The following is a 26,367-nucleotide window of genomic DNA, read 5'->3' as shown; positions in this document are numbered from 1 at the left end:
CCTCTTCTTCCCACCCGGCTCCAACCTTATCAATTGTGTCAAATATACTTACCATCTTTTTTTCATCTTCCTTTTCTCCTTATAGGGTCCCAGAGGTCCTCCTGGTGAGCCAGGTCTACAGGTAAGACCCATTGACTTTTACACTATTGATAAAGTATGAATACATGCGTGAGCATCAAGTTGGACCAGGGACAGAAAAATTTCCCAATTAAACCTTACATAAGGAGAAATTATTTCAAATTTGTTTAGTCGCCTTTTATTTTTTTAATTTTCATTAAATTTAAAATGAAGAGCAATTCATCTCTTTGTTAAGCCACTACAATTAAATGCACTGACACAAGCTCTGAATTAGCAAGGTAGCATTTATCATTTCAGAAACCTGTTGCTTTAATTTAACTTGTGGAGCAGCTCATCATTTGCATTGTTTGTAACAAATGTGAAACTAACTCTCCCACCAAATTCAAGTCAAACTATTTAGTGAACAGTACAATGACTTGATCAAAGTAGTGATTAAAGATTTCTATTTTGCATCGATTCAGGGTCCAAGGGGTTTGCCAGGCTCTTTAGGACATCCAGGTGCTAATGTGAGTAATAAACAACACACAAATTCTTCATAGAGATAAACTGGAATCCAGTTCAATTTCTGATTTGCTAATCCCTCTCCCTCTCCCTCTCCCTCTCCCTCTCCCTCTCCCTCTCCCTCTCCCTCTCCCCCTCCTCCCCCTCTCCCCCTCTCCCCCTCTCCCCCTCCTCCCCCTCTCCCCCTCTCCCCCTCTCCCCCTCTCTCCCCCTCTCCCCTCTCCCCCCTCCCCCCTCCTCCTCTCCTCCCCTTCTCCCCCTTTTTTTCACAGGGCATACCTGGGACCAATGGGATACCAGGGCCACCTGGTCCACCTGGAGAGCCAGTAAGTCATCATTCAATGCAATTAATGGCCAACAGTCCAACATACTGAAAGGCAGGACAGTCTTGTAAGGATCACCATGGAATTGAATGCAAGGCCTTACACCCATAACTTCATAAGTCTTACTCTTATGAAGTTAATGGACTGTGATATAGAATGTGTATAAGTGTCCCGATGAATGGTCTCAGCACGAAATGCCAACTGTTTATTCCCTTCCATGGATGCTGTCGGGCTTGCTGAGTTCCTCCAGCATTTTGCATGTGTTACTCTGGGTAAAACTGAGTTATACCCACAAGGGAAAAAGTCAATGCTTTCTATGCAGATATGCAGAATGTGTTTTATTGTTTTCCTGATCCCATGAGGTTCCCTCCACACACATAGGGAGAAAGTCTTTAAGAGGTTAATGTGATGATGATGATGCGTTATAACACATTCTAAAGTTTCACAAACCACACAGCCTGAACTGACATTGTTGCAACAGAATAACATAATGCCATTTCAAATGGCTTCTTTGTCTATATCCAGGCACATCGTCAACTGAGACACAAGAAGCACAAATAAATCATTGTTACCGCTTCTAGACATCCTGTTCCCGATATTACCAGTGAAGGCAGAGACCCACTTCACTTCGAGTGGGATGGAAATAAGACTAACTAATGAGCTGGCTAGTTGTTTGCCAATACAGTTGCCTGCCTGGATGTTTCACCTCATGACATTTTTTTTTGGCAAATAATTTTGCTCAGAATAATAAGGCTCAATCAGACTTGCTGCAAAAAAAACCCTCAAAATTGAGCAAGACGTTGTTTGAGGCAGCATTAGGAGAGTTTTCAGCCAGAAAGAAGTATTAATGGGACCTGTATGGATCCCAGTGGAAAGCACATAGCATATATTCCTTTCCTTGATGGACATTAGAAAATCAAATGGGCTTTCAAAATATATGAACCAGAGTGCCAGAGCTGACAGTGTGGCTGGGGTGAAAATAAATGATATTGAAAGTTTAAGCAAATCCGCTGATAGAAAGGTTGTGAGTGGTGGTAAAAATCTTCTGAGGTGTATATATTTCAATGCTAGGAGTATTGCGGGGAAGGCGGATGAGTTGAGGGCGTGGATTGACACGTGGAATTATGCTGTTGTAGCAATTAGTGAAACTTGGCTACAGGAGGGGCAGGACTGGCAGCTTAATATTCCAGGGTTCTGATGTTTCAGATGTGATCGAGGCAGAGGAATGAAAGGTGGGGGAGTAGCATTGCTTGTTAGGGAAAATATTACAGCAGTGCTCAGGCAGGACAGATTAGAGGGCTTGTCTACTGAGTCTTTATGGGTGGAGCTGAGAAACAGGAAAGGTATGGCCACATTAGTGGGATTGTATTACAGACTACCCAATAGTCAACGAGACTTGGAAGAGCAAATCTGCAGAGAGATAGCAGGCAACTGCAGGAAACGTAAAGTTGTGGTGGTAGGGGATTTTAATTTTCCATACATTGATTGGGACTCCCATACTGTTAGGGGTCTAGATGGCTTAGAGTTTGTAAGATGTGTTCAGGAAAGTTTTCTAAATCAGTATATAGAAGGACCAACTAGAGGGGATGCAATATTGGATCTCCTGTTAGGAAACGAATTAGGGCAAGTGACGGAAGTCTGTGTAGGGGAGCACTTTGGTTCCAGTGATCATAACACCATTAGTTTCAATTTGATCATGGACAAGGATAGATCTGGTCCTAGGGTTGAGGTTCTGAACTGGAGGAAGGCCAAATTTGAAGAAATGAGAAAGGATCTAAAAAGCATGGATTGGGACAGATTGTTCTCTGGCAAAGATGTGATTGGTAGGTGGGAAGCCTTCAAAGGGGAAATTTTGAGAGTGCAGAGTTTGTATGTTCCTGTCAGGATTAAAGGCAAATTAAATAGGAATAAGGAACCTTGGTTCTCAAGGGATATTGCAACTCTGATAAAGAAGAAGAGGGAGTTGTATGAAATGTATAGGAAACAGGGGGTAAATCACGTGCTTGAGGAGTATAAGAAGTGCAAGAAAATACTTAAGAAAGAAATCAGGAGGGCAAAAAGAAGACATGAGGTTGCCTTGGCAGTCAAAGTGAAGGATAATCCAAAGAGCTTTTACAAGTATATTAAGAGCAAAAGGATTGTAAGGGATAAAATTGGTCCTCTTGAAGATCAGAGTGGTCGGCTTTGTGCGGAACCAAAGGAAATGGGGGGGATCTTAAATAGGTTTTTTGCGTCTGTATTTACTAAGGAAGCTGGCAGGAAATCTATGGAATTGAGGGAATCAAGTAGTGAGACCATGGAAACTGTAGAGATTGAAAAGGAGGAGGTGCTTGCTGTCTTGAGGAAAATTAAAGTGGATAAATCCCCGGGACCTGACAGGGTGTTCCCTCGGACCTTGAAGGAGACTAGTGTTGAATTGCGGGGGCCCTGGCAGAAATATTTAAAATGTCGCTGTCTACGGCTGAAGTGCCGGAGGATTGGAGAGTGGCTCATGTTGTTCCGTTGTTTAAAAAAGGATCGAAAAGTAATCCGGGAAATTATAGGCCAGTGAGTTTAACGTCAGTAGTAGGTAAGTTATTGGAGGGAGTACTAAGAGACAGAATCTACAAGCATTTGGATAGACAGAGGCTTATTAGGGAGAGTCAACATGGCTTTGTGCGTGGTAGGTCATGTTTGACCAATCTGTTGGAGTTTTTCAAGGAGGTTACCAGGAAAGTGGATGAAGGGAAGGCAGTGGATATTGTCTACATGGACTTCAGTAAGGCCTTTGACAAGGTCCCGCATGGGAGGTTAGTTAGGAAAATTCAGTCGCTAGGTATACATGGAGAGGTGGTAAATTGTATTGGACATTGGCTCGATGGAAGAAGCCAGAGAGTGGTGGTAGAGAATTGCTTCTCTGAGTGGAGGCCTGTGACTAGTGGTGTGCCACAGGGATCAGTCCATTGTTATTTGTCATCTATATCAATGATCTGGATGATAATGTGATAAATTGGATCAGCAAGTTTGCTGATGATACAAAGATTGGAGGTGTAGTAGACAGTGAGGAAGGTTTTCAGAGCCTGCAGAGGGACTTGGACCAGCTGGAAAAATGGGCTGAAAAATGGCAGATGGAGTTTAATACTGACAAGTGTGAGGTATTGCACGTTGGAAGGACAAACCAACGTGGAACATACAGGGTTAATGGTAAGGCACTGAGGAGTGCAGTGGAACAGAGGGATCTGGGAATACAGATACAAAATTCCCTAAAAGTGTCGTCACAGGTAGACAGGGTCGTAAAGAGAGCTTTTGGTTCATTGGCCTTTATTAATCGAAGTATTGAGTATAAGAGCTGGAATGTTATGATGAGGTTGTATAAGGCATTGGTGAGGCCGAATCTGGAGTATTGTGTTCAGTTTTGGTCACCAAATTACAGGAAGGATATAAATAAGGTTGAAAGAGTGCAGAGAAGGTTTGCAAGGATGTTGCCGGGACTTGAGAAACTCAGTTACAGAGAAAGGTTGAATAGGTTAGGACTTTATTCCCTGGAGCATAGAAGAATGAGGGGAGATTTGATAGAGGTATATAAAATTATGATGGGTATAGATAGAGTGAATGCAAGCAGGCTTTTTCCACTGAGGCAAGGGGAGAAAAAAACCAGAGGACATGGGTTAAGGGTGAGGGGGGAAAAGTTTAAAGGGAACATTAGGGGGGGGCTTCTTCACACAGAGAGTGATGGGAGTATGGAATGAGGTGCCAGACGAGGTGGTAAATGCGGGTTCTTTTTTAACATTTAAGAATAAATTGGACAGATACATGGATGGGAGGTGTATGGAGGGATATGGTCCGTGTGCAGGTCAGTGGGACTAGGCAGAAAATGGTTCGGCACAGCCAAGAAGGGCCAAAGGGCCTGTTTCTGTGCTGTAGTTTCTATGGTTCTATGATTCTAAGTGGTTTTCAATGTCAGAGCAGAAAGTGCCATTTTTTATAATTTGCTGTATTCTGATAACAATTGAATTGGATTATGATTTATATGCTGCTTTGCATGCCCTTCAGATATCCTGAAACACTTGAGAATATTTTTGAAGCATAGTTGATTTTACAGGTAGACAGATATGCAGCATATATCACCCTAATCAGTGGGCTGTCATGTAAACTATTGCCAAGGTACAGTACCTTAAATTATACTGAATGATGTAACACATTGAATTTGTTTTGCTACAGTTGAAGAGAAGCATTAAGTTAAGGTATGCACAGCTACATAGCTTTATCCTATGCATAAGACCATAAGATATAGAAGCAGAATTAGGCCATTTTGCCCATCAAGTTTGCTCCACTATTTCATCATAGCTGATCCAATTTTCCTCTCTGCCCTAATCTCCTGCCCTCTTCCTGTCCTCATGTCCTGACCAATCCAAGAATCTATCAACCTCTGCCTTGAGTATACTATACATAAAGACTTGGCCTCCACAGCTGCCTGTGGCAAAGAATTCCACAGATTCACGACTCTCTGGCTAAATAAATTCCTCCTCATCCCCGTTCTAAAAGGATGCTGCTCTATTCTGAGGCTGTGTTCTCTGGTGTTAGACTCTCCCACCATAGGAAACATCCTCTCCACATCCACTTTATCAAGGCCTTTCACCATTCAATACGTTTCAATGAGGTCACCCCTCATTCCAAGTGAATCCAAGTGAATACAGGCCCAGAGCCATCAAACGCTCTTCATATGAACAGTAAAAAACTATGGGTACAGGTTATAAATAAATATGATAAAAAACCAACAATCAATCTTAAAGTATATTTGACAGTATTCATATCCAAAAGATGATCTGTTTAAAACCATCTACACAATCTGCTGCTTTCATTCTGAAACAATCTTTACCACAAAGCCATATTTCCAACATAAGCGCTTAAAACAGGAATGGGTAATGGACCAGATAATCTATTATTTTTATGTTGTTGATCAACGAAAATATATTGGTAAGAATGTCCAGGGGAGCTTCCCTATTCTTCCTTGAAGAACATAAGCCTGCTATGTTTACCACAGAGAGCTGAGGAAACCCCAGCGTAATATTTCATCAGAAAAGTAGCACTTATCAGAGAGCAGCACTCCTGACTGCATTTTCTGTGCTTGAGTCTCCGGAATAGAGTTTGAACTCACAAACTGAGCCACAAGTGAACAGAGTGGTAACAAATTTCCAGGAGGCTCAGATTAATCAGGGACAATTCAGTGAAGGGTGAAGTTATATGAGGATAGCAGCTTCACTATGCTCTGTATGGATTCAAATAAGGCTTTTTACAAAGTTCAATCTGCTAGATGGGACAGTAAAGTAAAAGTCATATGTTCCAATGGAAATTGGCAAGCTGAATCCTAAATTAAGTCTTGAGGAAAAAGCTGTGGTATTTTAATAACTAGTGATTTTATATACTAGGGCTGCACTTTGCTCACTATTTGAGCCCTTGCTTTCCATGATAAATGTAAATGATTGGGACATAAAAATAAGGACCACAATTTCAAGGTTTACAGCAAGAAGGAAAGTTTTAGTCTATTAGAAAGTATCAACAGGCCTAGTTACAAAGTTGAGACAATCTGGCAATGCTGGAAATCCGTAACATGTACACACAAAATGCTGGAGGAACCCAGCAGGCCAGGCAGCATCTATGGAAAAGAATACAGCTGATGTTTTGGGCTGAGACCCTTCAGCAGGACTTGGTTAGATGGGCAGAAAAATGGCAAAAGAAATTCAATCTGGAGAAATGTGAAGTAATTATTCGGGGAAGACAAACAAGGCCAGGAAACAGTAAATGGTTGGATACGGTAAAGTGCAACAGAACAGAGGGATTTTGGAGTGCAGCCCATAAAACACTGAATAAGTTAAAGTACTTAACAAGTGTCTGCCCAGGTGTAGAGCTGGGAGGTCACATTTAAACTGTTCCATAAAATCATTAGTTCTATCATTTCTGGTTACCACATCTCAAGAATGATGGCAGTAGAGAATGTTATGAGACAGTTATGAAGAGAGGCTTCAATTTGTTTTCTTTGAAACAAAAAACTAAGATTTAATTAAGTTATATACAATTACGAAATGCTTGAACAAGGTGAACTGGATCTATTTTCCTTTTCAAAGAAGCCAGTAAATAAGGGATATGGATGTAAGGTGGAAGGATTACTGTGCGAATGAGAAAGGATTTTTGAATTCAAACAAATCAGTTCCCCTCTACCACCACCCTGCTCCGTCTAGCGGAATTAGTCCTCACTCTTAATAATTTCTCCTTTGGCTCCTCCCACTTCCTCCAAACTAAAGGTGTAGCTATGGGCACCCGTATGGGTCCTAGCTATGCCTGCCTTTTTGTTGGGTTTGTGGAACAATCTATGTTCCGTGCCTATTCTGGTATCTGTCCCCCACTTTTCCTTCGCTACATCGACGACTGCATTGGCGCTGCTTCCTGCACGCATGCAGAACTCGTTGACTTTATTAACTTTGCCTCCAACTTTCACCCTGCCCTCAAGTTTACCTGGTCCATTTCCGACAGCTCTCTCCCCTTTCTAGATCTTTCTGTCTCTGTCTCTGGAGACAGCTTATCCACTGATGTCTACTATAAGCCTACTGACTCTCACAGCTATCTGGACTATTCCTCTTCTCACCCTGTCTCTTGCAAAAACGCCATCCCCTTCTCGCAATTCCTCCGTCTCCGCCGCATCTGCTCTCAGAATGAGGCTTTTCATTCTAGGACGAGGGAGATGTCTTCCTTTTTTAAAGAAAGGGGCTTCCCTTCCTCCACTATCAACTCTGCTCTTAAACGCATCTCCCCCATTTCACGTACATCTGCTCTCACTCCATCCTCCCGCCACCCCACTAGGAATAGGGTTCCCCTGGTCCTCACCTACCACCCCACCAGCCTCCGGGTCCAACATATTATCCTCCGTAACTTCCGCCACCTCCAACGGGATCCCACCACTAAGCACATCTTTCCCTCCCCCTCTCTCTCTGCATTCCGCAGGGATCGCTCCCTACACAACTCCCTTGTCCATTCGTCACCCCCATCCCTCCCCACTGATCTCCCTCCTGGCACTTATCCGTGTAAGCGGAACAAGTGCTACACATGCCCTTACACTTCCTCCCTTACCACCATTCAGGGCCCCAAACAGTCCTTCCAGGTGAGGCAACACTTCACCTGTGAGTCGACTGGGGTGATATACTGCATCCGGTGCTCCCGATGTGGCCTTTTATATATTGGCGAGACCCGACGCAGACTGGGAGACCGCTTTGCTGAACACCTACGCTCTGTCCGCCAGAGAAAGCAGGATCTCCCAGTGGCCACACATTTTAATTCCACATCCCATTCCCATTCTGACATGTCTATCCACGGCTTCCTCTACTGTAAAGATGAAACCACACTCAGGTTGGAGGAACAACACCTTATATTCTGTCTGGGTAGCCTCCAACCCGATGGCATGAACATCGACTTCTCTAACTTCCGCTAATGCCCCACCTCCCCCTCGTACCCCATCTGTTACTTATTTTTATGCACACATTCTTTTTCTCACTCTCCTTTTTCTCCCTCTGTCCCTCTGAATATACCCCTTGCCCATCCTCTGGGTCCCCCCCCCTTGTCTTTCTTCCCGGACCTCCTGTCCCATGATCCTCTCGTATCCCCTTTTGCCTATCACCTGTCCAGCTCTTGGCTCCATCCCTCCCCCTCCTGTCTTCTCCTATCATTTTGGATCTCCCTCTCCCCCTCCAACTTTCAAATCCCTTACTCACTCTTCCTTCAGTTAGTCCTGACGAAGGGTCTCGGCCTGAAACGTCGACTGCACCTCTTCCTACAGATGCTGCTTGGCCTGCTGCGTTCACCAGCAACTTTGATGTGTGTTGCGTGGAAATTTGAAAGTCAGCTTCTGAAAGTGTGAAAGATGCAAAAGCTGTTGACAGCTTTTTTTAAAAAGTACATACAGTAGATGAAAATATAAAGTGTTAGGGACTGAAAGCTGGTAGGGATTGATTAGCCTTAGTTGTTCTTTAGTTGATATGACCACCCTTTTTCTGCTCTGTAAATTTCCATGGTTTAAAGTTTTTACACTGTAGAATTATTAAAAAAATTACACATTTTCCAATTTTCTGTGCAGCACAGACCAGATAATCAATCTGTCATTTGTGTTTTATTCTGACTGTTTTGTATGGTTCTGTTTCATTTCAGTCTGCACTGCCTCTGATGGGAGACATTGGTGCTTTACTGAAGGTAAGTGTGCAGTTTGACTATCAATTGCATTGCCTAAAAGGTGTGTGTGGGCGGGGGGGGGCGGGTGTCCGTTAACTATCCACGACAATCTGATGCAGCATTAGGATGATATTAGTAGGTTGATGTTACTAAAATTGTTCAATTACATGATTGACAGCTAGTTAACAAAATATATGTGTTTAAACTTTTCTCATATTTAATCTGTAATCCTGGAATTTATGTTTCTGGCCCTAGCTATCACAAGTGCACTATCATAGCTGCTGGGTTATATGCTAATTGTTAAGTATTTGGTGAATTTTTTTGTTTTGGTTACGGCATTGTGTTATCGAGTCATAGAATCATACGGTATGGAAACTTTCAGCTTGACTGGTAAATGCTGATCAGTCATTAACCCCATCTTCCAGGTCTTCAGCCTTTTATGCTCAAGTGTTTCAAGCGTTCATTTAGACATTTCTTAAATGGTGTGTAGTGTTTCAGAAATCTACTACGAGTTTCTTTAGGTAGAAATGTGCATGGTGATATCCACAGTGAAGTAATAAAAGCCCATTGCAGAAAAGAGTGATGCAGATACGTTTCCAAGGCATCAAGAAAGGCAGGAGCAAAATAAGCAGGGGAAATATGAAACGAGAAGCCCATGAAGGCTTGAAGCTATGAGGTTACACTCATGGTTCAGTATCCTATGATGCTATAGTATAGGATAAAAGGAAAACCACAAGGTCCAATTTCTCGTTCGAGTCGTACAGCATAGAAGCAGACTCTTTGGCCCAGCTGGTCAATGCTGACCAAGATTTCCACCTAAGATAGACCCATTTGCCTGCATTTGCTCCATGTTCCGTCTATACCTTTCCTATCCATGTTGCTACCCAAGCAGAATTTGCCATCCCACAATTATGATCAGTATTCCTTTTTCATGCTGTGACTAAAATGGGACAAATTTGATCCAGCACTTTAAGTAGCGGATGGATAAAATTGCTTATGAGCAATTTTGGGTCCCTTATCAAAGGAAGGATGTGCTGGCCCTGGAGAGGGTCCAGAGTACATTTACAGGAACCATCCCAGAGACGGACTTAGCATACTGTATGAGGAGTATTTAATATCTCTGGGCCTGTACTCAATGGATCTCATAAAGATAAGGGGTTATTTCATTGGAATCCGTCAGATATTGAACGATGACGATAAAGTGTTCATGGAGAGGGTGTTTCCATTAGTAAAACAGTCTAGGATCTGAGGACAGCCTCAGAATAAAAGAACGTCCCTTTAAAACAGAGATGGGAAGTAATTTCTTCATCTAGATTGTGGTGATTTTTTTTGAATTCATTGCTGCAGTGGGCAATTGAGTTCAAGTCGCTGGGTGTACTTGAGGCAGAGTTTGATGGGAAAGGGGGGGTTAAAGGTTACGGGGAGTCGCAGGGGAATAAGATTAAAAGAAAATCAGCCATAATTGAATGGCAACGCAGAAATGATGGGCCAAATGGCATAATTCTGGTCCTATATATTATGGTCTGACCAAAAATCCAAGCTGAACATAACGCAGAGAAGTATTACCATGCTACACTACAGATTATTAGGTTTGAGCACTTGCCTTAGTGTGAGTAACATTGTGACAAGATATTGCTACAACAGAACCCTTGCTTTGCATCATCTCACACAGTCTCACTGACCTTACTTCCTTGTTTCATGGACAGAATGCGTGCAGCAGCTGCCTGGCTGGTGGTCACGGGGGCTATTCAGGATTACCTGGAATGAAAGGCGACCGAGGTGTGCCCGGGATACCTGGGACTAATGGACTTGATGGCAGGCAGGTAAAAGAGCAAAGGAAGGCTAATGCAGAGCTTAGTGTTGTTGCTTCACCTGCCAGAGGTATAATTATGACAACTGAAGCAATTGTTCATGAAACCTGTGTAAAGCTTTTAATGGAGTGGTTGCTGTTATTTTGTATAATTGTCCAGGATGATAGGAAAGCAGGAGTAAGCCAGGTAATTACATGTTGGTGAGTAAGTCAGAAATGATAAGGAAATTTAAAAAGAAGTTGTTCTGAGATTAATTTTTACTTGCAGTGACAGGGATTGATCATAGAGTCAGCATGGTTTTATTAAAATGAGATTTTAATCTGTAGGGTTCCTCCCACATCTTGAAAGGTCTGAAGATTTTATAACCAGTGTAAGTTGCTTCTAATGTGTAATTGAGTAGTAGAAGGTAGGAAAGAGAATGTGGGGGGAATAAAAATGTGCAGGTGATTAATGGTTGGAATAGACAACCATTAATATTTGAGTGTTGTTCAGAAAAATGCAAAAGCATTCACACTTGTCTCATGGACTAATGAATGTGAGCAAGTGAACAAGTAAACACTTCAAGTCATTTTCCAAACAAAAACAAGAATTCTGAATGTGAGCTGAATTCTGAACTAAGTGGTTCTTTTCTTCTCATGGGATTTTATTTGGCTTTACACTGGGTAAAAATGGCAAAATTCAGGGATCTTCCAATCCCAAAAGGGCTCATATGGCAAGGGGACAAGCCAGAGATCATTGCACCATTCCTCAGAACTGCATTCCCTTTCAGTTCAGGGATCCAAAAATCCATCCCATTGTCTCCAATAGTATTTTGATGTTTAAATCCTGCATTATTTTCATACAGGGTGACCCAGGACCAAGAGGCCCACCTGGAGTTCCTGGACTGGATGGGCAAAAGGTGGGTATGACAATCTCTTCTTGACATTGATAACTAACAGGAAAAAAAAACAGGACAATGCAGAGAAGATAATGAACATCATAAACATTAGTTATAGTGCATTTCAGTTGCACATATCCTATACAGTTTACAAGGAGTTATTGGTTAAAATTTAGTATTCAGCCACATTTTAAGACAAGTAGTCAAATGCTTGGCCAAAGAGATAGCCCTTAAAGTGGAAAATAGTGAAAGTGATATTGACACAAAGGCACTTAGGGATGAAGGTACAGATCTTAGATTTGAGGCAGTTAAATGCACAGCTGCCAGGGACAGGGTAATTAAAACCTAAAAGGCCAGAAATGCTGGAGTGCAGAGCTGATTACAATTGGACTATGAGAAAACAGTTGGAGCTACTTGACAACATGCAATTAATTAAACAACTCTTTTATCTCACATGCTGGGATGATACGTTAAAAAATTTGAGCTCTTGGACAGCAAGCCAGCTGTTTGTATTGGTGACAAAGTGGAATCACTCCTACCATTTCAGATTCCATAAAATAATCAAATATCTTTGGTTGGGGCTGTTTAATTTTGTCAACCACAGATGTGGATGGAGGCTATCTAGTCTGGCTCTAAGTGTAGACCAAACTACATTCACAGTTTGAATTACATTGTTACGTTCCAGTTTCAATGTTAAAACAGGCTTTCCCCCCACTGGCACACAATATGGATGCCAATGACAATTACCTTTAAAACTATGTCTGTGTGTATTGACATTTTTTAAAAAATACTTATCACAAGACCTGACAGAAAATAAGCAGATGAGGAACTACATTCCAAAAATTGTTTATCGCTATAAAACACACTATGGATTTCTCACAAATGTATTCAAACAAGAATCAATTATTTCATTTGGACACTTGCAGTTACTGTATATTTGGGTAGATTAGAACTCACACCCAATAATAGTCCTACTGAGTAAAGCACTGACTTTTTAAACTGGCTATGTGACTGGAAGCTGGGCTTAGAATATTGCCACCAGCAAGTAACAGAAACAGGACTGTGTGCTGTTGTGAGTAGTGCATTTCCAAACCCACCCAAGCTTCCTGTTTCTTTCTTGGGTGAGCTGCTGTAAAGTCAGAGGTGAGTGTGTTTGTTGTGAAGTCAAGAGGTGGTGCACCACAAAGTCAAGCTGAACTGAGAAAGAATGTGATGGAGAGTAGTGTCTAGTGGTGAGGGCTGGAGGGAAGATGGAAGAACTGTTGCTATGTATTCCTGAGGGAGAAGAAGTGAAGGGCAATGTTGCTCTTGAGGAATGATTGAAACACTCATCATGCTAGATAGTTCTTAGGGGTGAGACTCCTGGATGAGTCACTCCCTTCCTCAGACACTTGATAGTTTGCCATTCTCTTATCACTGGCTGGGAATACAATTTCCTCTTCACTGTGATCTCTTCCGGTGCAACCTCAAAAAACATGGTGATGAGCAAATGCATGCATCTAACAACAGTTTATATTCATATTTTGCCTCCACTGTTGTTTAATGTCCCAGTGTGCTATAATCAAACAGAATCTGAAAAGCAGAAGCACTGCACTGGAGCCAGTTAGTATTTCTCTGAATAACATGCTGGAGAATGTGCACAACAAGTAAATCAACCAGGTATGAAGCTACCCCGGCCTTGAATCAAGCTTTGGAGGTCAGATATTCCAAATCATTTCTCTGGGTGCATCAAACGAAAAGGTTCACCATTGAGAATTAGATAACATAAAATACTGACCTATTTTGCAAACCAGTCCAGTAGCTGTAATTCACTATTGGGTCCCAATACATCGCTTGTGAGACTTTCATCAAATAGGTAATTCTGACCGACACAATCTTGACAGCTCCAAAAGAAGCTTGATGCCACTAGAAATGCTGAAGTTGGATTCATTTCTAAACTTACTTCTGTTTTTAAAGGGAAGTAAAGGTGAGCGTGGATTACCTGGACCTATTGGAGAGAAAGGGAATGAGGTGAGTGTCTCCTGACTCCAAAGCTGGATGATAGAGCACAGTTCTTTCACAAAATATGGACGTCACTGACAAGACTTTAATTTATTTCATTAATGAGTCTGGAGTCAGATACAGGCCATACTGGGTAAGAAAGACAGAATCCCTAAAGCGCAAGCAATTAAGTTGAAGACTAGCTTTATTAAATGTGCTTTATTTGGCACATGAGCATTGAAGAATTGAAACATACAGTGAAATGTGTCATTTGCATCAAGGACCAACACAGTCTGAGGGTTGTTCTGGGAAGCTCACAAGTGTCACCATGATTCTAGCGCAAACATAGCATACCGACAACTTACTAACCTATATGTCTTTGGAACGTGAGAAGAAACCAGAGCACCCAGAAGAAGCCCATGCAGTTATGGGGGAATGTACAGACTCATTACAGATAGCAATAGGAATTAAACTCTAATCAGTGATTGCTGATCAATTTTGACCTAGAGTTGTGATGTCAATCTGATATATTGATTGTCAATGCTAGCTTTATTTTCCTCAAGTAGTTATTTAGTTAACTGGATTAAATTTCACAGCTACAGTAGTGGGATTTGAACTCTTGTTTTTGGATTATCATTCCAGACCAATTGGATCACTGAACCATTACAGCCTTCTGGATCTGAGTCAAGTAACCCAATTCCCACGCTGCCATACCTATTCCTGCTAATTTTCCGATGGCAGACGATACATACAGATATTTGTGAGAGTGAAATAACATTCGTTCCCAGTATGGACAAAGCAGAATACTTATAATAAAGTAATGAGAATTGGTTATTGCAGACTTCTAATAAACAGTAATAATCAAGAAGTTGTTGTTGAGCGCCATTGAGTCATCGTTGACTCATGGTGACCCTATGGATAGTACAGTTGTCCATAGGATTTTTGTGGCAAGGTACGGAAGTAGATTGCCAGGCCTTTCTTTGCCACAGATACTGCTGTTGCCCATGTTGGGACGTGGCCAAACTCGAACTCACAGTCCAGTGCTAATGCCACGACACCACTGGTTGGCCCAATCAATAAGTAACACACACAAAATGCTGGAGGAACTCAGCAGGCCAGGCAGCATTTATGGAAAAGAGGACAGTCGATGTTTCAGGACAAAAGCCTTCAGCAGGACTGGAGAAAAAACGATGAGGAGTAGATTTAAAAGGTGGGGGGAGGGGAGGTAGAAACACAAGGTGATAGGTGAAACTGGGAGGGGGAGGGATGAAGTAAAGAGCTGGGAAGTTTATGATGAAAGAGATACAGAGCTGGAGAAGGGGGAATCTAATAGGAGAGGGAGAAAGCCATGGAAGGAAAAAAAAGGAGCACCAGAGAAAGGTAATGGGCTGGCAACGAGATCAGGGGATAGGGAATGGTGAAGGGGGCGGCAAGGTGTGAGCATTATGAGAAGTCTGAGAAATCGATGTTCATGCCACCAGGTTGGAGGCTACCCAGACGGAATGTAAGGTATTGTTCCTCCAACCTGAGTGTGACTTCATTGCAACAGGAGAGGAGGCCATGGATAGACATTGGAATGGGAATGGGAAGTGGGTTGGCAACTGGGAGATCCCACTTCTTCTTGTGGCAGAGCGTAGGTGCTCGGCAAAGCGGTCTCCCAACCTCCGTCGAATCTCACCGTTATACGGGAGGCACTGGAAACAGTATATGACCCCAACAGACTCACAGGTGAAGTGTCGCCTCACCAGGAAGAACTGTTTGCAGCCTTGAATGGTAGCAAAGGAAAAGAGGCAGGTGTATCACTTGCAGGGATAAGTGCCAGGAGGGAGATCACTGGGGAGGGACAAATGGACAAGGGAGTCACATCGGGAGTGATCCCTGCAGAAAGCAGGGGGGAGGGAAAGATGTGGTGGGATCCCATTGGAGAACTCAGCAGGTCAGACAGCATCTATGGAAAGGATATTTATTCCTTTCCATAGATGTTGCCTGACCTGCTGAGTTCCTACAGCATATTGTATTTGTTAAAAATCAGACTAGTGTTGTGAGTTGTGTATATTTTAATGCAAGAAATATTGTAGGAAAGACAGATGAGCTTAGGGCATGGATCAGCAGGTACAATAATGACATTGTAAAAGGAACAGATGGGATAGAGTTTGTCACATATGTTCAGGAAAGTTTTGTTAATCAGTACATAGAAGTCCCAATGAGAGAGTGTTCAATATTTGCTCTGCTATTAGGAAATGAGACAGGGCATACAACAGAAGTTTGTGTAGGGGAAGACTTTGCATCTAGTGATCTTTATGTCATTAGTTTGAAGGTAATTATGGAAAAGGATATGTCTGGTCCTCAGGCTGAGATTCTAAGTTAGAGAAAGGCCAGTTTTGATGGTATCACTGATGATCTGGCAAATGTGAATTGAGACGGGCTGTTTTCTGGCAAGGATGTACTTGGTAAGTGGGAGGCCTTCAGAAGTGAAATATTGAAAATATAGAGTTTATATGTTCCTGTTAGAATAAATGGCAAGGTTTAGGGAACCTTAGTTTTGAAGAGATATTGAGGCCCTGGTTAAGAAGGAAGTACATATCAGGTTTGGGCTGGCAGGAAAATATGAGGTACTGAAGAAGTGTAAGAAATATAAGAGAACACTGAAGAAGGCAATCAAGAGGGCATGAGGTTTCGCGAACAAACAAGGTGAAGGAGAATCCCAAGGTGGATTGCAGAGGACAAAATTGGTCCTCTGGAAGATTGGAGTAGTAATGTATGTGTGGAGCCAAAGGAGATGGGGAAGATCGTAAATGATTTTTTCACATCTGTATTTATTCAGGAGTTGGCCATAGAGTCTATAGAAGTGAAGGAAAATAGCAGTGATGTCATCGACCATGTACAGATTTTAGAGGAGGAGGTATTTGCTGCCTTGAGGCAAATTAGGGTGGATAAATCCCCAGGGCCTGACCAGGTGTTCCCTTGAACCATGTGGGAGGCTAGTGCAGACATTGCAGGGGTCTTAGCAGGGATATTTAAAATGTCCTTAGCCACAGGTTAGGATTGGAGAATAGCTAATGTTGTTCCACTCTTGAGGAAAAGCTTTAAGAATAAAATGGGAAATTATAGGCTGGTGAGTCTGACATCAGGAGTGCAAAAGTTATTGGAAGGTATTCAAAGGGACTGGATATATAAATATTTGGATAGACAAGGACTGATTAGTGATAGTCAACATGGGTTTGTGTGTGGTAGGTCGTGTCTAATCAAACTTACAGAGTTTTTCAAGGAAGTTACCAGGTAAGTTAATGAAGGCAAGGCGTTCATTAGGTGTCTCCATAGACTTTAGCAAGACATCTGACAAGGTCCTGCATGGGAGGTTGGTCAAGAAGATTGAGTTGCTTAGCATTTAGAATGAGGTAGTAAATTGGATTCAGCATTGGCTTTGCTGGAGAAGCCAGAGAGTGGTAGTAGAGTTGCCTCTCTGACTGGAGGCCTGTGACAATTGGTGTGCACAGGAATTGGTGTTGGGTCCATTGTTGTTTGTCATCTATATTGACAGTCTGGATGATAATGTGGTAAACTAGACCAGCAAATTTGCAGATGATACCATGACTGGTGGTGTAATAGACAGCGAGGAAAAACTATCAAAGCGAGCAACAGGATCTGAACCGGCTGGAAAAAATGGTCTGAAAAATGGCTGATGGAATTTAATGCAGACAAATGTGAGGTGTTACACATTGGGAGGACAAACCAGGGTAGAACTCACACAGTAAGCAGTAAGGAATTGAGGGGTGCGGTAGAACAGAGGGATTTGGGAATACAGATCCATATTTCCTTAAAAGTATTGTGATAAGTATATAGGCTCATAAATGAGCTTTGGCACATTGGCATTCATAAATCAAAGTATGAAGTACAGGAATTGGGATGCTATGTTGATGTTGTATAAGACATTAATGAGGTCTAATCTGTGTGCAGTTCTGGTCACCTACCTACAGAAAAGATATTAATAAGGTTGAAAGAATACAGAGAAAATTTGCAAGGACGTTGCCAGGACATGTGAACCTGAGTAGAGGGAAAGGTTGAATAGGTTAGGATTTTATTCCCTAGAGCGTAGAGGAATGAGGGGAAATTTAATAGAGGTATACAAAATTATGAGGGATCTAGATAAGGTAAATGCAAGCAGGCATTTTCCACTGAGATTGATTGAGTCTACAACCAGAGGTCATGGATTAAGGGTGAAAGGTGAACTGTTTAGGGGAACATGAGGGGGAGCTTTTTCACTCAGAATGGTGAGAGTGTGGAACCTACTGCTAGTGGAAGCAGTGGAGTTGGGTTTGATTCCAACATTTAAGACAAATTTGGATAGGTACATTTGGATAGGTTGAGTGAACTCGGCCTTTTCTCCTTGGAGCGGCGGAGGATGAGAGGTGACCTGACAGAGGTGTATAGGATGATGAGAGGCATTAATCATGTGGATAATCAGAGGCTTTTTCCCAGGGCTGACATGGCTAACACGAGAGTGCACAGTTTTAAGGTGCTTGGAAGTAGGTACAGAGGAGATGTCTGGGGTAAGTTTTTTTACGCAGAGAGTGGTGAGTGCATGGAATGGGTTGCCAGTGACGCTGGTGGAGGCGGATACAATAGGATCTTTCAAGAGACTTCTGGATAAGTACATGGAGCTTAGAAAAAAAAGAGGGCTATGGGTAACCCTAGGTAATTTCTAAAGTAAGTACATGTCCGGCAAGGCATTGTGGGCCAAAGGGCCTGTATTGTGCTGTAGGCTTTCTGTGTTTTATGTTCTATATTCTGCAGGGGTATGGTCTGGGTGCTGGTCGATTGGACTGGGCTGATTAATGTTTGGCATAGACTATATGGGCTAAAAGTTCTGTTTCTATGCTGTGGTTTTCTATGACTATGAATCACCAGCATTATGCATCTCATGTATATAAGATGAACTCCCCTTTATATTGCCAGCAACACAATGAGAGTCCTTCTTTTAATTTTGTTAATCTGAGGGATTTATTGGTGGCCTTTAATTTCAGTTTCACACGTAAAGAGAAAGAAAAGTCTCAGGGAAAGAGAAGCTTTAATACAAGCATACAAGCAGTGTAATTTCAAAAATACTCATAGTCAGCCAAAGAAAACAGCTGTCTACAAATGGAATAAAATGCTACATTTGTGTTTAGCTTATAATTTGACTTAAATGAACAAAAAATCTTAAAAGGCAAAGAGAGACTTACCGCTCGTTGAACAGTATCTGAAGTTTTCCTCCTGGATCCCCATGGCCTAACATTCGATGTGTAGTGGAGATCTGACAAGTCCAGTGCTGACGGTGACTTGCAAATTAATGTAATTACCTGATACTCTCTCAGATACCACCAGCCTCTTCAACCTGATAGATATTTCCATCCTTTCCCAACTCATTGATATGGCTCTTCCTCATTTTCACTACCTGCCATCAAAACTTTACTCTACAAGCCTGCCCACTGGCTTCTCTTTTGGCAATCTCTTGCATGCAACTCCTGTCCAAATCTGTTTACCAGACCCCTGACCCAATGACTTTCCTCCCAATTTCAGATTGACTCCTTCTTCAATCTCTATTTCTTCTGTAACAACTTACCTCCCTCCCTTTCCACCATAGCCTATTCCTCACCCCATCAGACTCTGGCACCCTCGCTTTGCATCACCACTCAACCCCCAACCTTCCCATCACAACTTGACACCCATCTTTCCCCTCAGCTCAGCTCCACCCTTCTCATCTTGCTCCAACCCACATTCCACATCTTGGCTCCCACCCATACTATAACAGCACAAATCTGTCATGGTTCAAGCCCCATGCCCCTACCCTTCCCTTCCCATTTTAATATGCAGACGAGAAGATCTGCAAATTCTGAAAACCTGAGCAACACACATAAAATGCTGGAGGAACTCAGCAGGCCCAAAACGTCAACTATACCTTTTCCATAGATGTTGCCTGGCCTGCTGAGTTTCTGCAGCATTTTGTGTGTGTTGCTTGGATTTCCAGCATCTCCAGATTTTCTCTTGTTTGTTCATTTTAATGTGCATTTGTTTTTTGCAAGAATCCAAACCCAATGTGTTTCAGTGACTTGTTATTATTTGAAATGGATGCTTCATACTTCATACTGATATAATGTATATGTTGTTTCTGATTCTCAGGCACAGCCGGGTTTACCGGGTTTCCCTGGACCCAAAGGAGCTGTGGGACCTGCGGTAAGTGATAACGAATTGACAGAAGTACTCTTGTGTCTCCGATGCCTCGGTTAGCTTCAGTACTTTCCTACTAGTTTTATCCCTCTCTGCCCAAAAGAAATAATATAATGGACCCTTACTATACACATTCAGCTGATCTTGTTATATCCTTTCAGGACTAGTAGAAGCACCCACAAGTATATAAAATTGATTCCAAGATAATTCTAAGGTTGCCACTTCGAGTGCTGCTCAAAGCTCCATTCCAAATGACTGCTTCCCACTCACTGAACAAAGATCAACATTTTGATACGAGCCTTCATTCCCTTCCAAAGATATGGGCTTGTATTGCTTGTTTTATTCCCACGTTTAACATTTATATTTGAGTCACATAATCATACAGAACAGAAACAGGCCCTTCAGCCCACTAAACCCATACTAACCATTGAATATCTATCTTAACTATTCCCAGTACTTGATCCATAGCTTTACACGTGCAGGTAAATTAAGCACTCAGCTAGATACATTTTAAATGTTCTGAAAGTACTTGTCTCCACCAGTGCCGTGCAGATTCCAGTCATCGTTTGGGTTAAAAACATCTTCCTCAGATCTTCAATTCTGGATTGATCCAAATTTTGCCACCTGAAATACCCATACAAGATTATCGCTCTGAGATCTCCCTCGATATATCCTTCTAGACTTTGTTAAAAATTGAAACTGAATCAATCAAACTTGCTGCATATTGAGTTCACTACTCTTTCAAGTACTTGCTTAACTATTTCAGTGCAATTTGTGAAGTATGTCCATGTCCCTATTCCTATATGAAAACCTTGGCTGAATTAAATTTAAGCAGCTATTATTTTGCTCACTTAGATGCTTTTTTTTTCATTTCATTTCATGGCTTCAAGGCCAGCTCTTTCAGTTTCAAATTTGCCATCATCTGCAACTTGGCCATTTGTACAACACTTATAAGGAGTTTCTTAGGTTGTAAAGCTTATTTCCACTCCCTCTTCGTTAGTAATGAAAACATAGCCAAAACAACAAAAATAGGACCAAAAGAAAATGCTACAATTATTGCTTTACCATTCATCAATTGTAAAGCATTTGAGAGGGAACTAGTCCTTTGCCACTGACAGCATAGAAACTATAGAAAAACTACAGCACAGAAACAGGCCTTTTGGCCCTTCTTGGCTGTGCCGAACCATTTTCTGCCTAGTCCCACTGACCTGCACACGGACTATATCCCTCCATACACCTCCCATCCATGTATCTGTCCAATTTATTCTTAAATGTTAAAAAAGAACCCACATTTACCACCTCATCTGGCAGCTCACCACACTCCCACCACTCTCTGTGTGAAGAAGCCCCCCCCCTTATGTATCCTTTAAATTCCCCCCCCCCACCCTTAACCCATGTCCTCTGATTTTTTTCTCCCCTTTCCTCAGTGGAAAAAGCCTGCTTTCATTCACTCTGTCTATACCCATCATAATTTTATATATCTCTATCAAATCTCCCCTCATTCTCCTACCCTCCAGGGAATAAAGTCCTAACCTATTCAACCTTTCTCTGTAACTGAGTTCAATAATAATGCTGCTCAGATTCCGTCATTGTATCTTCACACTCTCTCCCAATAGTATCATCCACCTTTAAAAATATTCTGAGTTTATTTGCTGTGAGGTTGAATGAGCAATGATGCAATTTTGTTTACTGATTTAACATGAGCTTAACATCTTATAGGAAGAAGGATAAGAATTTACAGAAAATCTTGATTGAGATAGAAAGGTTAATAAAATGAAGGATGAACATTAAAAAACAATAATGTCATGAATATCAAAATACTGAACTAAAATGATGTTTTGTTTTTTATTATTATCAGGGTTCAAAAGGAAGACTAGGATCAACAGGGCCAATTGGACCTCAGGGAGAAAAGGTACATTGAAATAAATATTCTTTATTTGTAAAATCCTAAATTTACCTCATGGAGATTACTAAGCTTCTCAGCATGTGCAGCAGACTTCAGAAAGAATGGGCCTTGCAGTCTCTCCTGAGATGTGTTTTTCCATTGCATATTCTAGTCATGAGGAATTTATATAGGATTTCTAGTTAGTTTCATGGGAAATTCCACAAAACCTTCCTCACACTTTAATAATTTGGCTGACTGATTTTGCAAACTGGTCTTTATAAAGTGCAGAATTGATTTCTCTTCAAAGAATAGACCACAAGATCATAAGATATAAAAGCAGAATTAGGCCAATTGGCCCATTGAGTCTGCTGTGCCATTTCATCATGGCTAATCTATTAGTCATCTCAGCCCATATCTCCTGCCTTCCCATGTGTCCCTTCGTGCTCTGAACAATCAGAAACCTATCAATTTCTGCCTTAAATATACATAAAGACTTGGCCTCCACAGCTGCCTGTGGCAAAAGAAATTCCACAGATTCACCACTCTTGCAAAGGAAATTCCTCCTCATCTCATTCTAAAAGGATGCTGCTCGATTTTGAGGCTGTGTCCTTTGCTCTTAGACTTTCCGACATCAGAAACATCCTCTCCACATCCACTCTATCAAGGCCTTTCATCATTCAATAGCTTTCATTTAGGTCACCATTCATTCTTCTAAATTCCAATTAATTCAGGCCCAGAGCCATCAAACACTCTTCATATGACAAGCCATTTAATCCTGGAATTATTTTCATGAACCTCCTTGAACCGTCTCCAATTTCAGCACATCTTTTCTAAGATAAGGGACTCAAAAATGCATACAATACTCCAAGTGAGGCCTCAACAGTGCTTTACAAATTCTCAGCATTACATCCTTGCTTTTATATTCTCGCCCTCTTGAAATGAATGTTAACATCACATTACCTTTCTCACTACAGACTTAACCTTCAATTAACCTTTAGGGAATCCTGCACAAGGACTCCCAGATCCCTTTGCACCTCAGATTTTTGTATTTTCTCTACATTTTAAAAATAATCAACCCTTTTATTTCTTCTACCAAAGTGCATGACCATATACTTCCCAACACTGTACTCCATCTGCCACTTCTTTGTCCATTCTCCTAATCTGTCTAATTCCTCTGTAGCCTCCCTATTTCCTCAAAATTGGCTGCCCCTCCACCAGCAGCCAACCAGAAAAGGTTCCCTGTGTTCCCACCAATTTCCTCCTGCCAATCAGCCACTGCTTTATCCATGCTAGAATGTTTCCTGTAATATCATGGGCTTGAGATTTGTTGAGCAGCCTCATGTGTGGCACCCTGTCAAAGAACTTCTGAAAATTCTCCTTTGTCTATCCTGCTTGTTATTTCTTCAAAGAATTCCAACGGATTTGTCAGCCAAGATTTTCCCTTGAGGAAATTGTGCTGACTGCAGCCTATTTCATCATGTGCCTCCATCTACCCCAAAAACCACATCAACTCCAACATCTTCCCAACCATAGAGGTCCAACTAACTGGCCTATAGTTTCTTTTCTTCTGTCTGTCTTCCTTCTTGAAGAGTGGTGTGACATTTGCAGTTTTCCAGTCTTCCAGAATCATTCCAGAATCTAGTGATTCTTGAAAGATCATTACTAATACCTCCACAATCCCTTCAGCCACTTCTTTCAGAACCCTGGGGAATACACCATCTGGTCCAGGTGACTTTTCTACCTAAGACCTTTCAGTTTCTCAAGACCCTCCTCTCTAAGAATGGTAATGTCAAATACTTCATGAAACCTAAAACCTGGAACTTCCAACATACAGCTAGTGTCTTCCACAGTGAAGACCAATGAAAAATACTTATTCAGACAATCCACTATTTCCTCTTCCTCAAATACTACCTCTCCAGCATTGTTTTCCAGTAGTCTGATATCCACTCTTGCCTCTCTTTTACACTTTGTGTATCTGAAGAAACTTTTCATATCCTCCTTAATATTATTGTCTAGCTTACTTTCATATTCTATCTTTACCTTCTTAATAACTTTTTAGTAGCCTTCTGTTGCTATTTAAAGGCTTCCCAATCACCTAACTTCCCACTAATTTTTGTTCTATGATATGCCCTCTCTTTTATGTTGACTTTGAATTCCCTTGTTACCCATGGTTATGTCATCTTGCCTTTAGAGTACTTCTTCCTCTTTGGAATGGATATATGCTCTGCCTTCTGAATTGCTGCCAGAAATTCCACCCATTGCTGCTCTGCCGTCATCCTTGCCAGTGTTCTTTCCCAATCAATTCTAGCCAACTCCTTTCTCATGCCTCTGTAATTCCCTTTACTCCACTGTATTACTGATAAATCTGACTTTAGCTTCTCCTTCTTAAAATTCAGGGTAAATTCAATGATACTATGATCTCTTTCCTCTCATGGTTCTTTTACCTTTTGACCTCTAATCAGTACCGGTTCATTGCACAACACCCAGTCCAGAATAGCTGATCCCCTAGTGGCTCAATCACAAGATGCCCGAAAAGGCCATTTCGTCAGCATTCTCGAAATTCCTCCTCTTGGAATCCCACACCAACCTGACATTCCCAGTTTATAGGCATACTGAAGTACCCCATGACTACTGTAACATTGCCCTTTTGGCATGCATTTTCTATCTCCCATTGTAACTTGTAGACCACATTCTTACTGTTTGTGGGGCTGTATATAACTCCCATCAGGGTCTTCTTACCCTTGCAATTCCTAAGATCTATCCACAACGATTCACCACCTTCCAATCTGATGTCACCTCTTTCTAATGATATAATTTCACTTTTTACTAAGAGAGCCACACCACCCCCTCTATCTTTCTGCCTGTCTTTTCAATACAATGTGTATCCTTGTACGTTAAGCTCCTGCTAAAATCTTCCTTCAGCCATGTTTCAGTGATGCCTACAACAGCATACTTGCCAATCTGCAACTGTGCTACAAGTTCATCGACCTTATTCCGTATGTTTGAATATAACACCTTTGGTTCTGTGTTCTCCTTTTTCAATTTTGTCTGCTTCTTACATTGCAATTCATCCTGTTGACTGCAGTTTTCCCCAATCATCAGACTCTCAACACCCATGGCCTCTGTTTGTAAAACAACTACCTCATTTTCAGCACTATCACTCCGGTTCCCATCCCCCTACCAAATTAATTTAAAACCACCTGAACAACTCCAGACAATCTGCCCGCAAGGATAATGGACATCCTCAGGTTCAGGTCTAACCTGTCCCTTTTGTACAGGTTGTACCTTTCCCAGAAGAGATCCCAACGATCCATAAATCTGAAAACCTGCCCTTGCACCAGTTCCTCACCCATACATTCACCAGCAAATCGTCCTATTTTTACTCTCACTGGCACGTGGCACAGGCAGCAATCCAGAGTTTACTACCCTGGAGATCCTGTTTCTCAGCTTTCCACCTAGCTCCCTAAAATCTCCCTTCAGGACCTCCTCACCTTGCCTGCCTATGTCATTGGTGCCATAATGTATATACCAAACCATCTAGCACTTGAGAATGCCTTGCCCCCGATCCAAGACATCCCTGATACTGACATCAGGGAGGCAACATTCCATCTGTGTGTGTCTGTTATGCCTGCAGAACCTTGCCTTTGTTCCTCTGACTAAGGAATCCTCTATCAATACTGCAGTCCTCTTCACCTCTCTGCTCTTCTGACCATAGCACGAGACTGAGCGCCAGAGACCCAGTCACTATGGCTCACCCCTGGTAGGTTATTCCCCTCAATAGTATCTAAAGTTAAATGCCTATTATTGAGGGTAACTGCCACAGCTGTACTCTGCACTGGATGTGCATTTCCCCTCTTTCTCCTGTCAGTCACCCAGTTAAATAGGAAGGGATTTCATTTGGAGGGAGGAACTTCAGTAAAGTAAGTTTTCTTTCCCCTTTTACAATCAAGTCTCTCAGCCTTTGACCATTCACCATTTTTATTTTCATTGACCAAATTCTCAATTGTTCTTTTCTCTGAACGAGACAGGAATTTGACCGCCAAATGATAGAATCCTTTGTACGACTGGTGTGCACTGATAAACGTTGCTCCATATCTATCCCTTATCCTGAAATTTGTCATGCACAATTCAAAGTGCAAAATGTTGCATTTCACTCACAGTTACAGGAATCATTAGACAGAATAGAACAAGTTTGGTTTCTCAGCTCCTCCAATCATGTGACGAAAGAATAGTACAATTGCTGATCAGTCTTAGCATTCGGTCTCTACTAACAGACCCCAAAACACGGCAAAGACACTCGTGTCTCTCCCTTGTAGATTTTTATGTCATATGTTATATTACGCTTAAATTGCATTTCCAAAAATTAATTTTAACAAAATATCTAATTTCCATTTAAATAAATCAGCACTTTCTGTGTTCATAATTTTCCCACAGTCTCCTCTCCATCCACTTAGCACTCTCACATTGAATTAATGCTGCCATAGAATTGTTCTAATTTGCAGCCACTTT

At 41.7% G+C, this 26,367-nt stretch overlaps 1 protein-coding gene across 2 annotated transcripts in view; it reads left to right on the top strand.

The window, feature by feature from the left end:
- Positions 1 to 26,367, top strand: part of col19a1 (collagen type XIX alpha 1 chain) — a 374,732-nt gene that overhangs the window by 263,984 nt on the left and 84,381 nt on the right. For both annotated transcript variants that reach the window (XM_072250470.1, XM_072250475.1), the window contains exons 33-41: positions 86 to 121; positions 540 to 584; positions 852 to 905; positions 9,078 to 9,119; positions 10,805 to 10,921; positions 11,754 to 11,807; positions 13,743 to 13,796; positions 19,926 to 19,979; positions 21,832 to 21,885. In XM_072250470.1, coding sequence (XP_072106571.1) covers positions 86 to 121; positions 540 to 584; positions 852 to 905; positions 9,078 to 9,119; positions 10,805 to 10,921; positions 11,754 to 11,807; positions 13,743 to 13,796; positions 19,926 to 19,979; positions 21,832 to 21,885 — 510 coding nt within the window. The remainder of the gene's footprint in view (positions 1 to 85; positions 122 to 539; positions 585 to 851; positions 906 to 9,077; positions 9,120 to 10,804; positions 10,922 to 11,753; positions 11,808 to 13,742; positions 13,797 to 19,925; positions 19,980 to 21,831; positions 21,886 to 26,367) is intronic.

This window comes from Mobula birostris, chromosome 2 (genome assembly GCF_030028105.1).
Source record: "Mobula birostris isolate sMobBir1 chromosome 2, sMobBir1.hap1, whole genome shotgun sequence".
NCBI lineage: Eukaryota > Metazoa > Chordata > Chondrichthyes > Myliobatiformes > Myliobatidae > Mobula > Mobula birostris.
The sequence above is the reverse complement of the archived record's forward strand: the minus strand, read 5'-3'. Positions and strand labels throughout refer to the sequence as shown.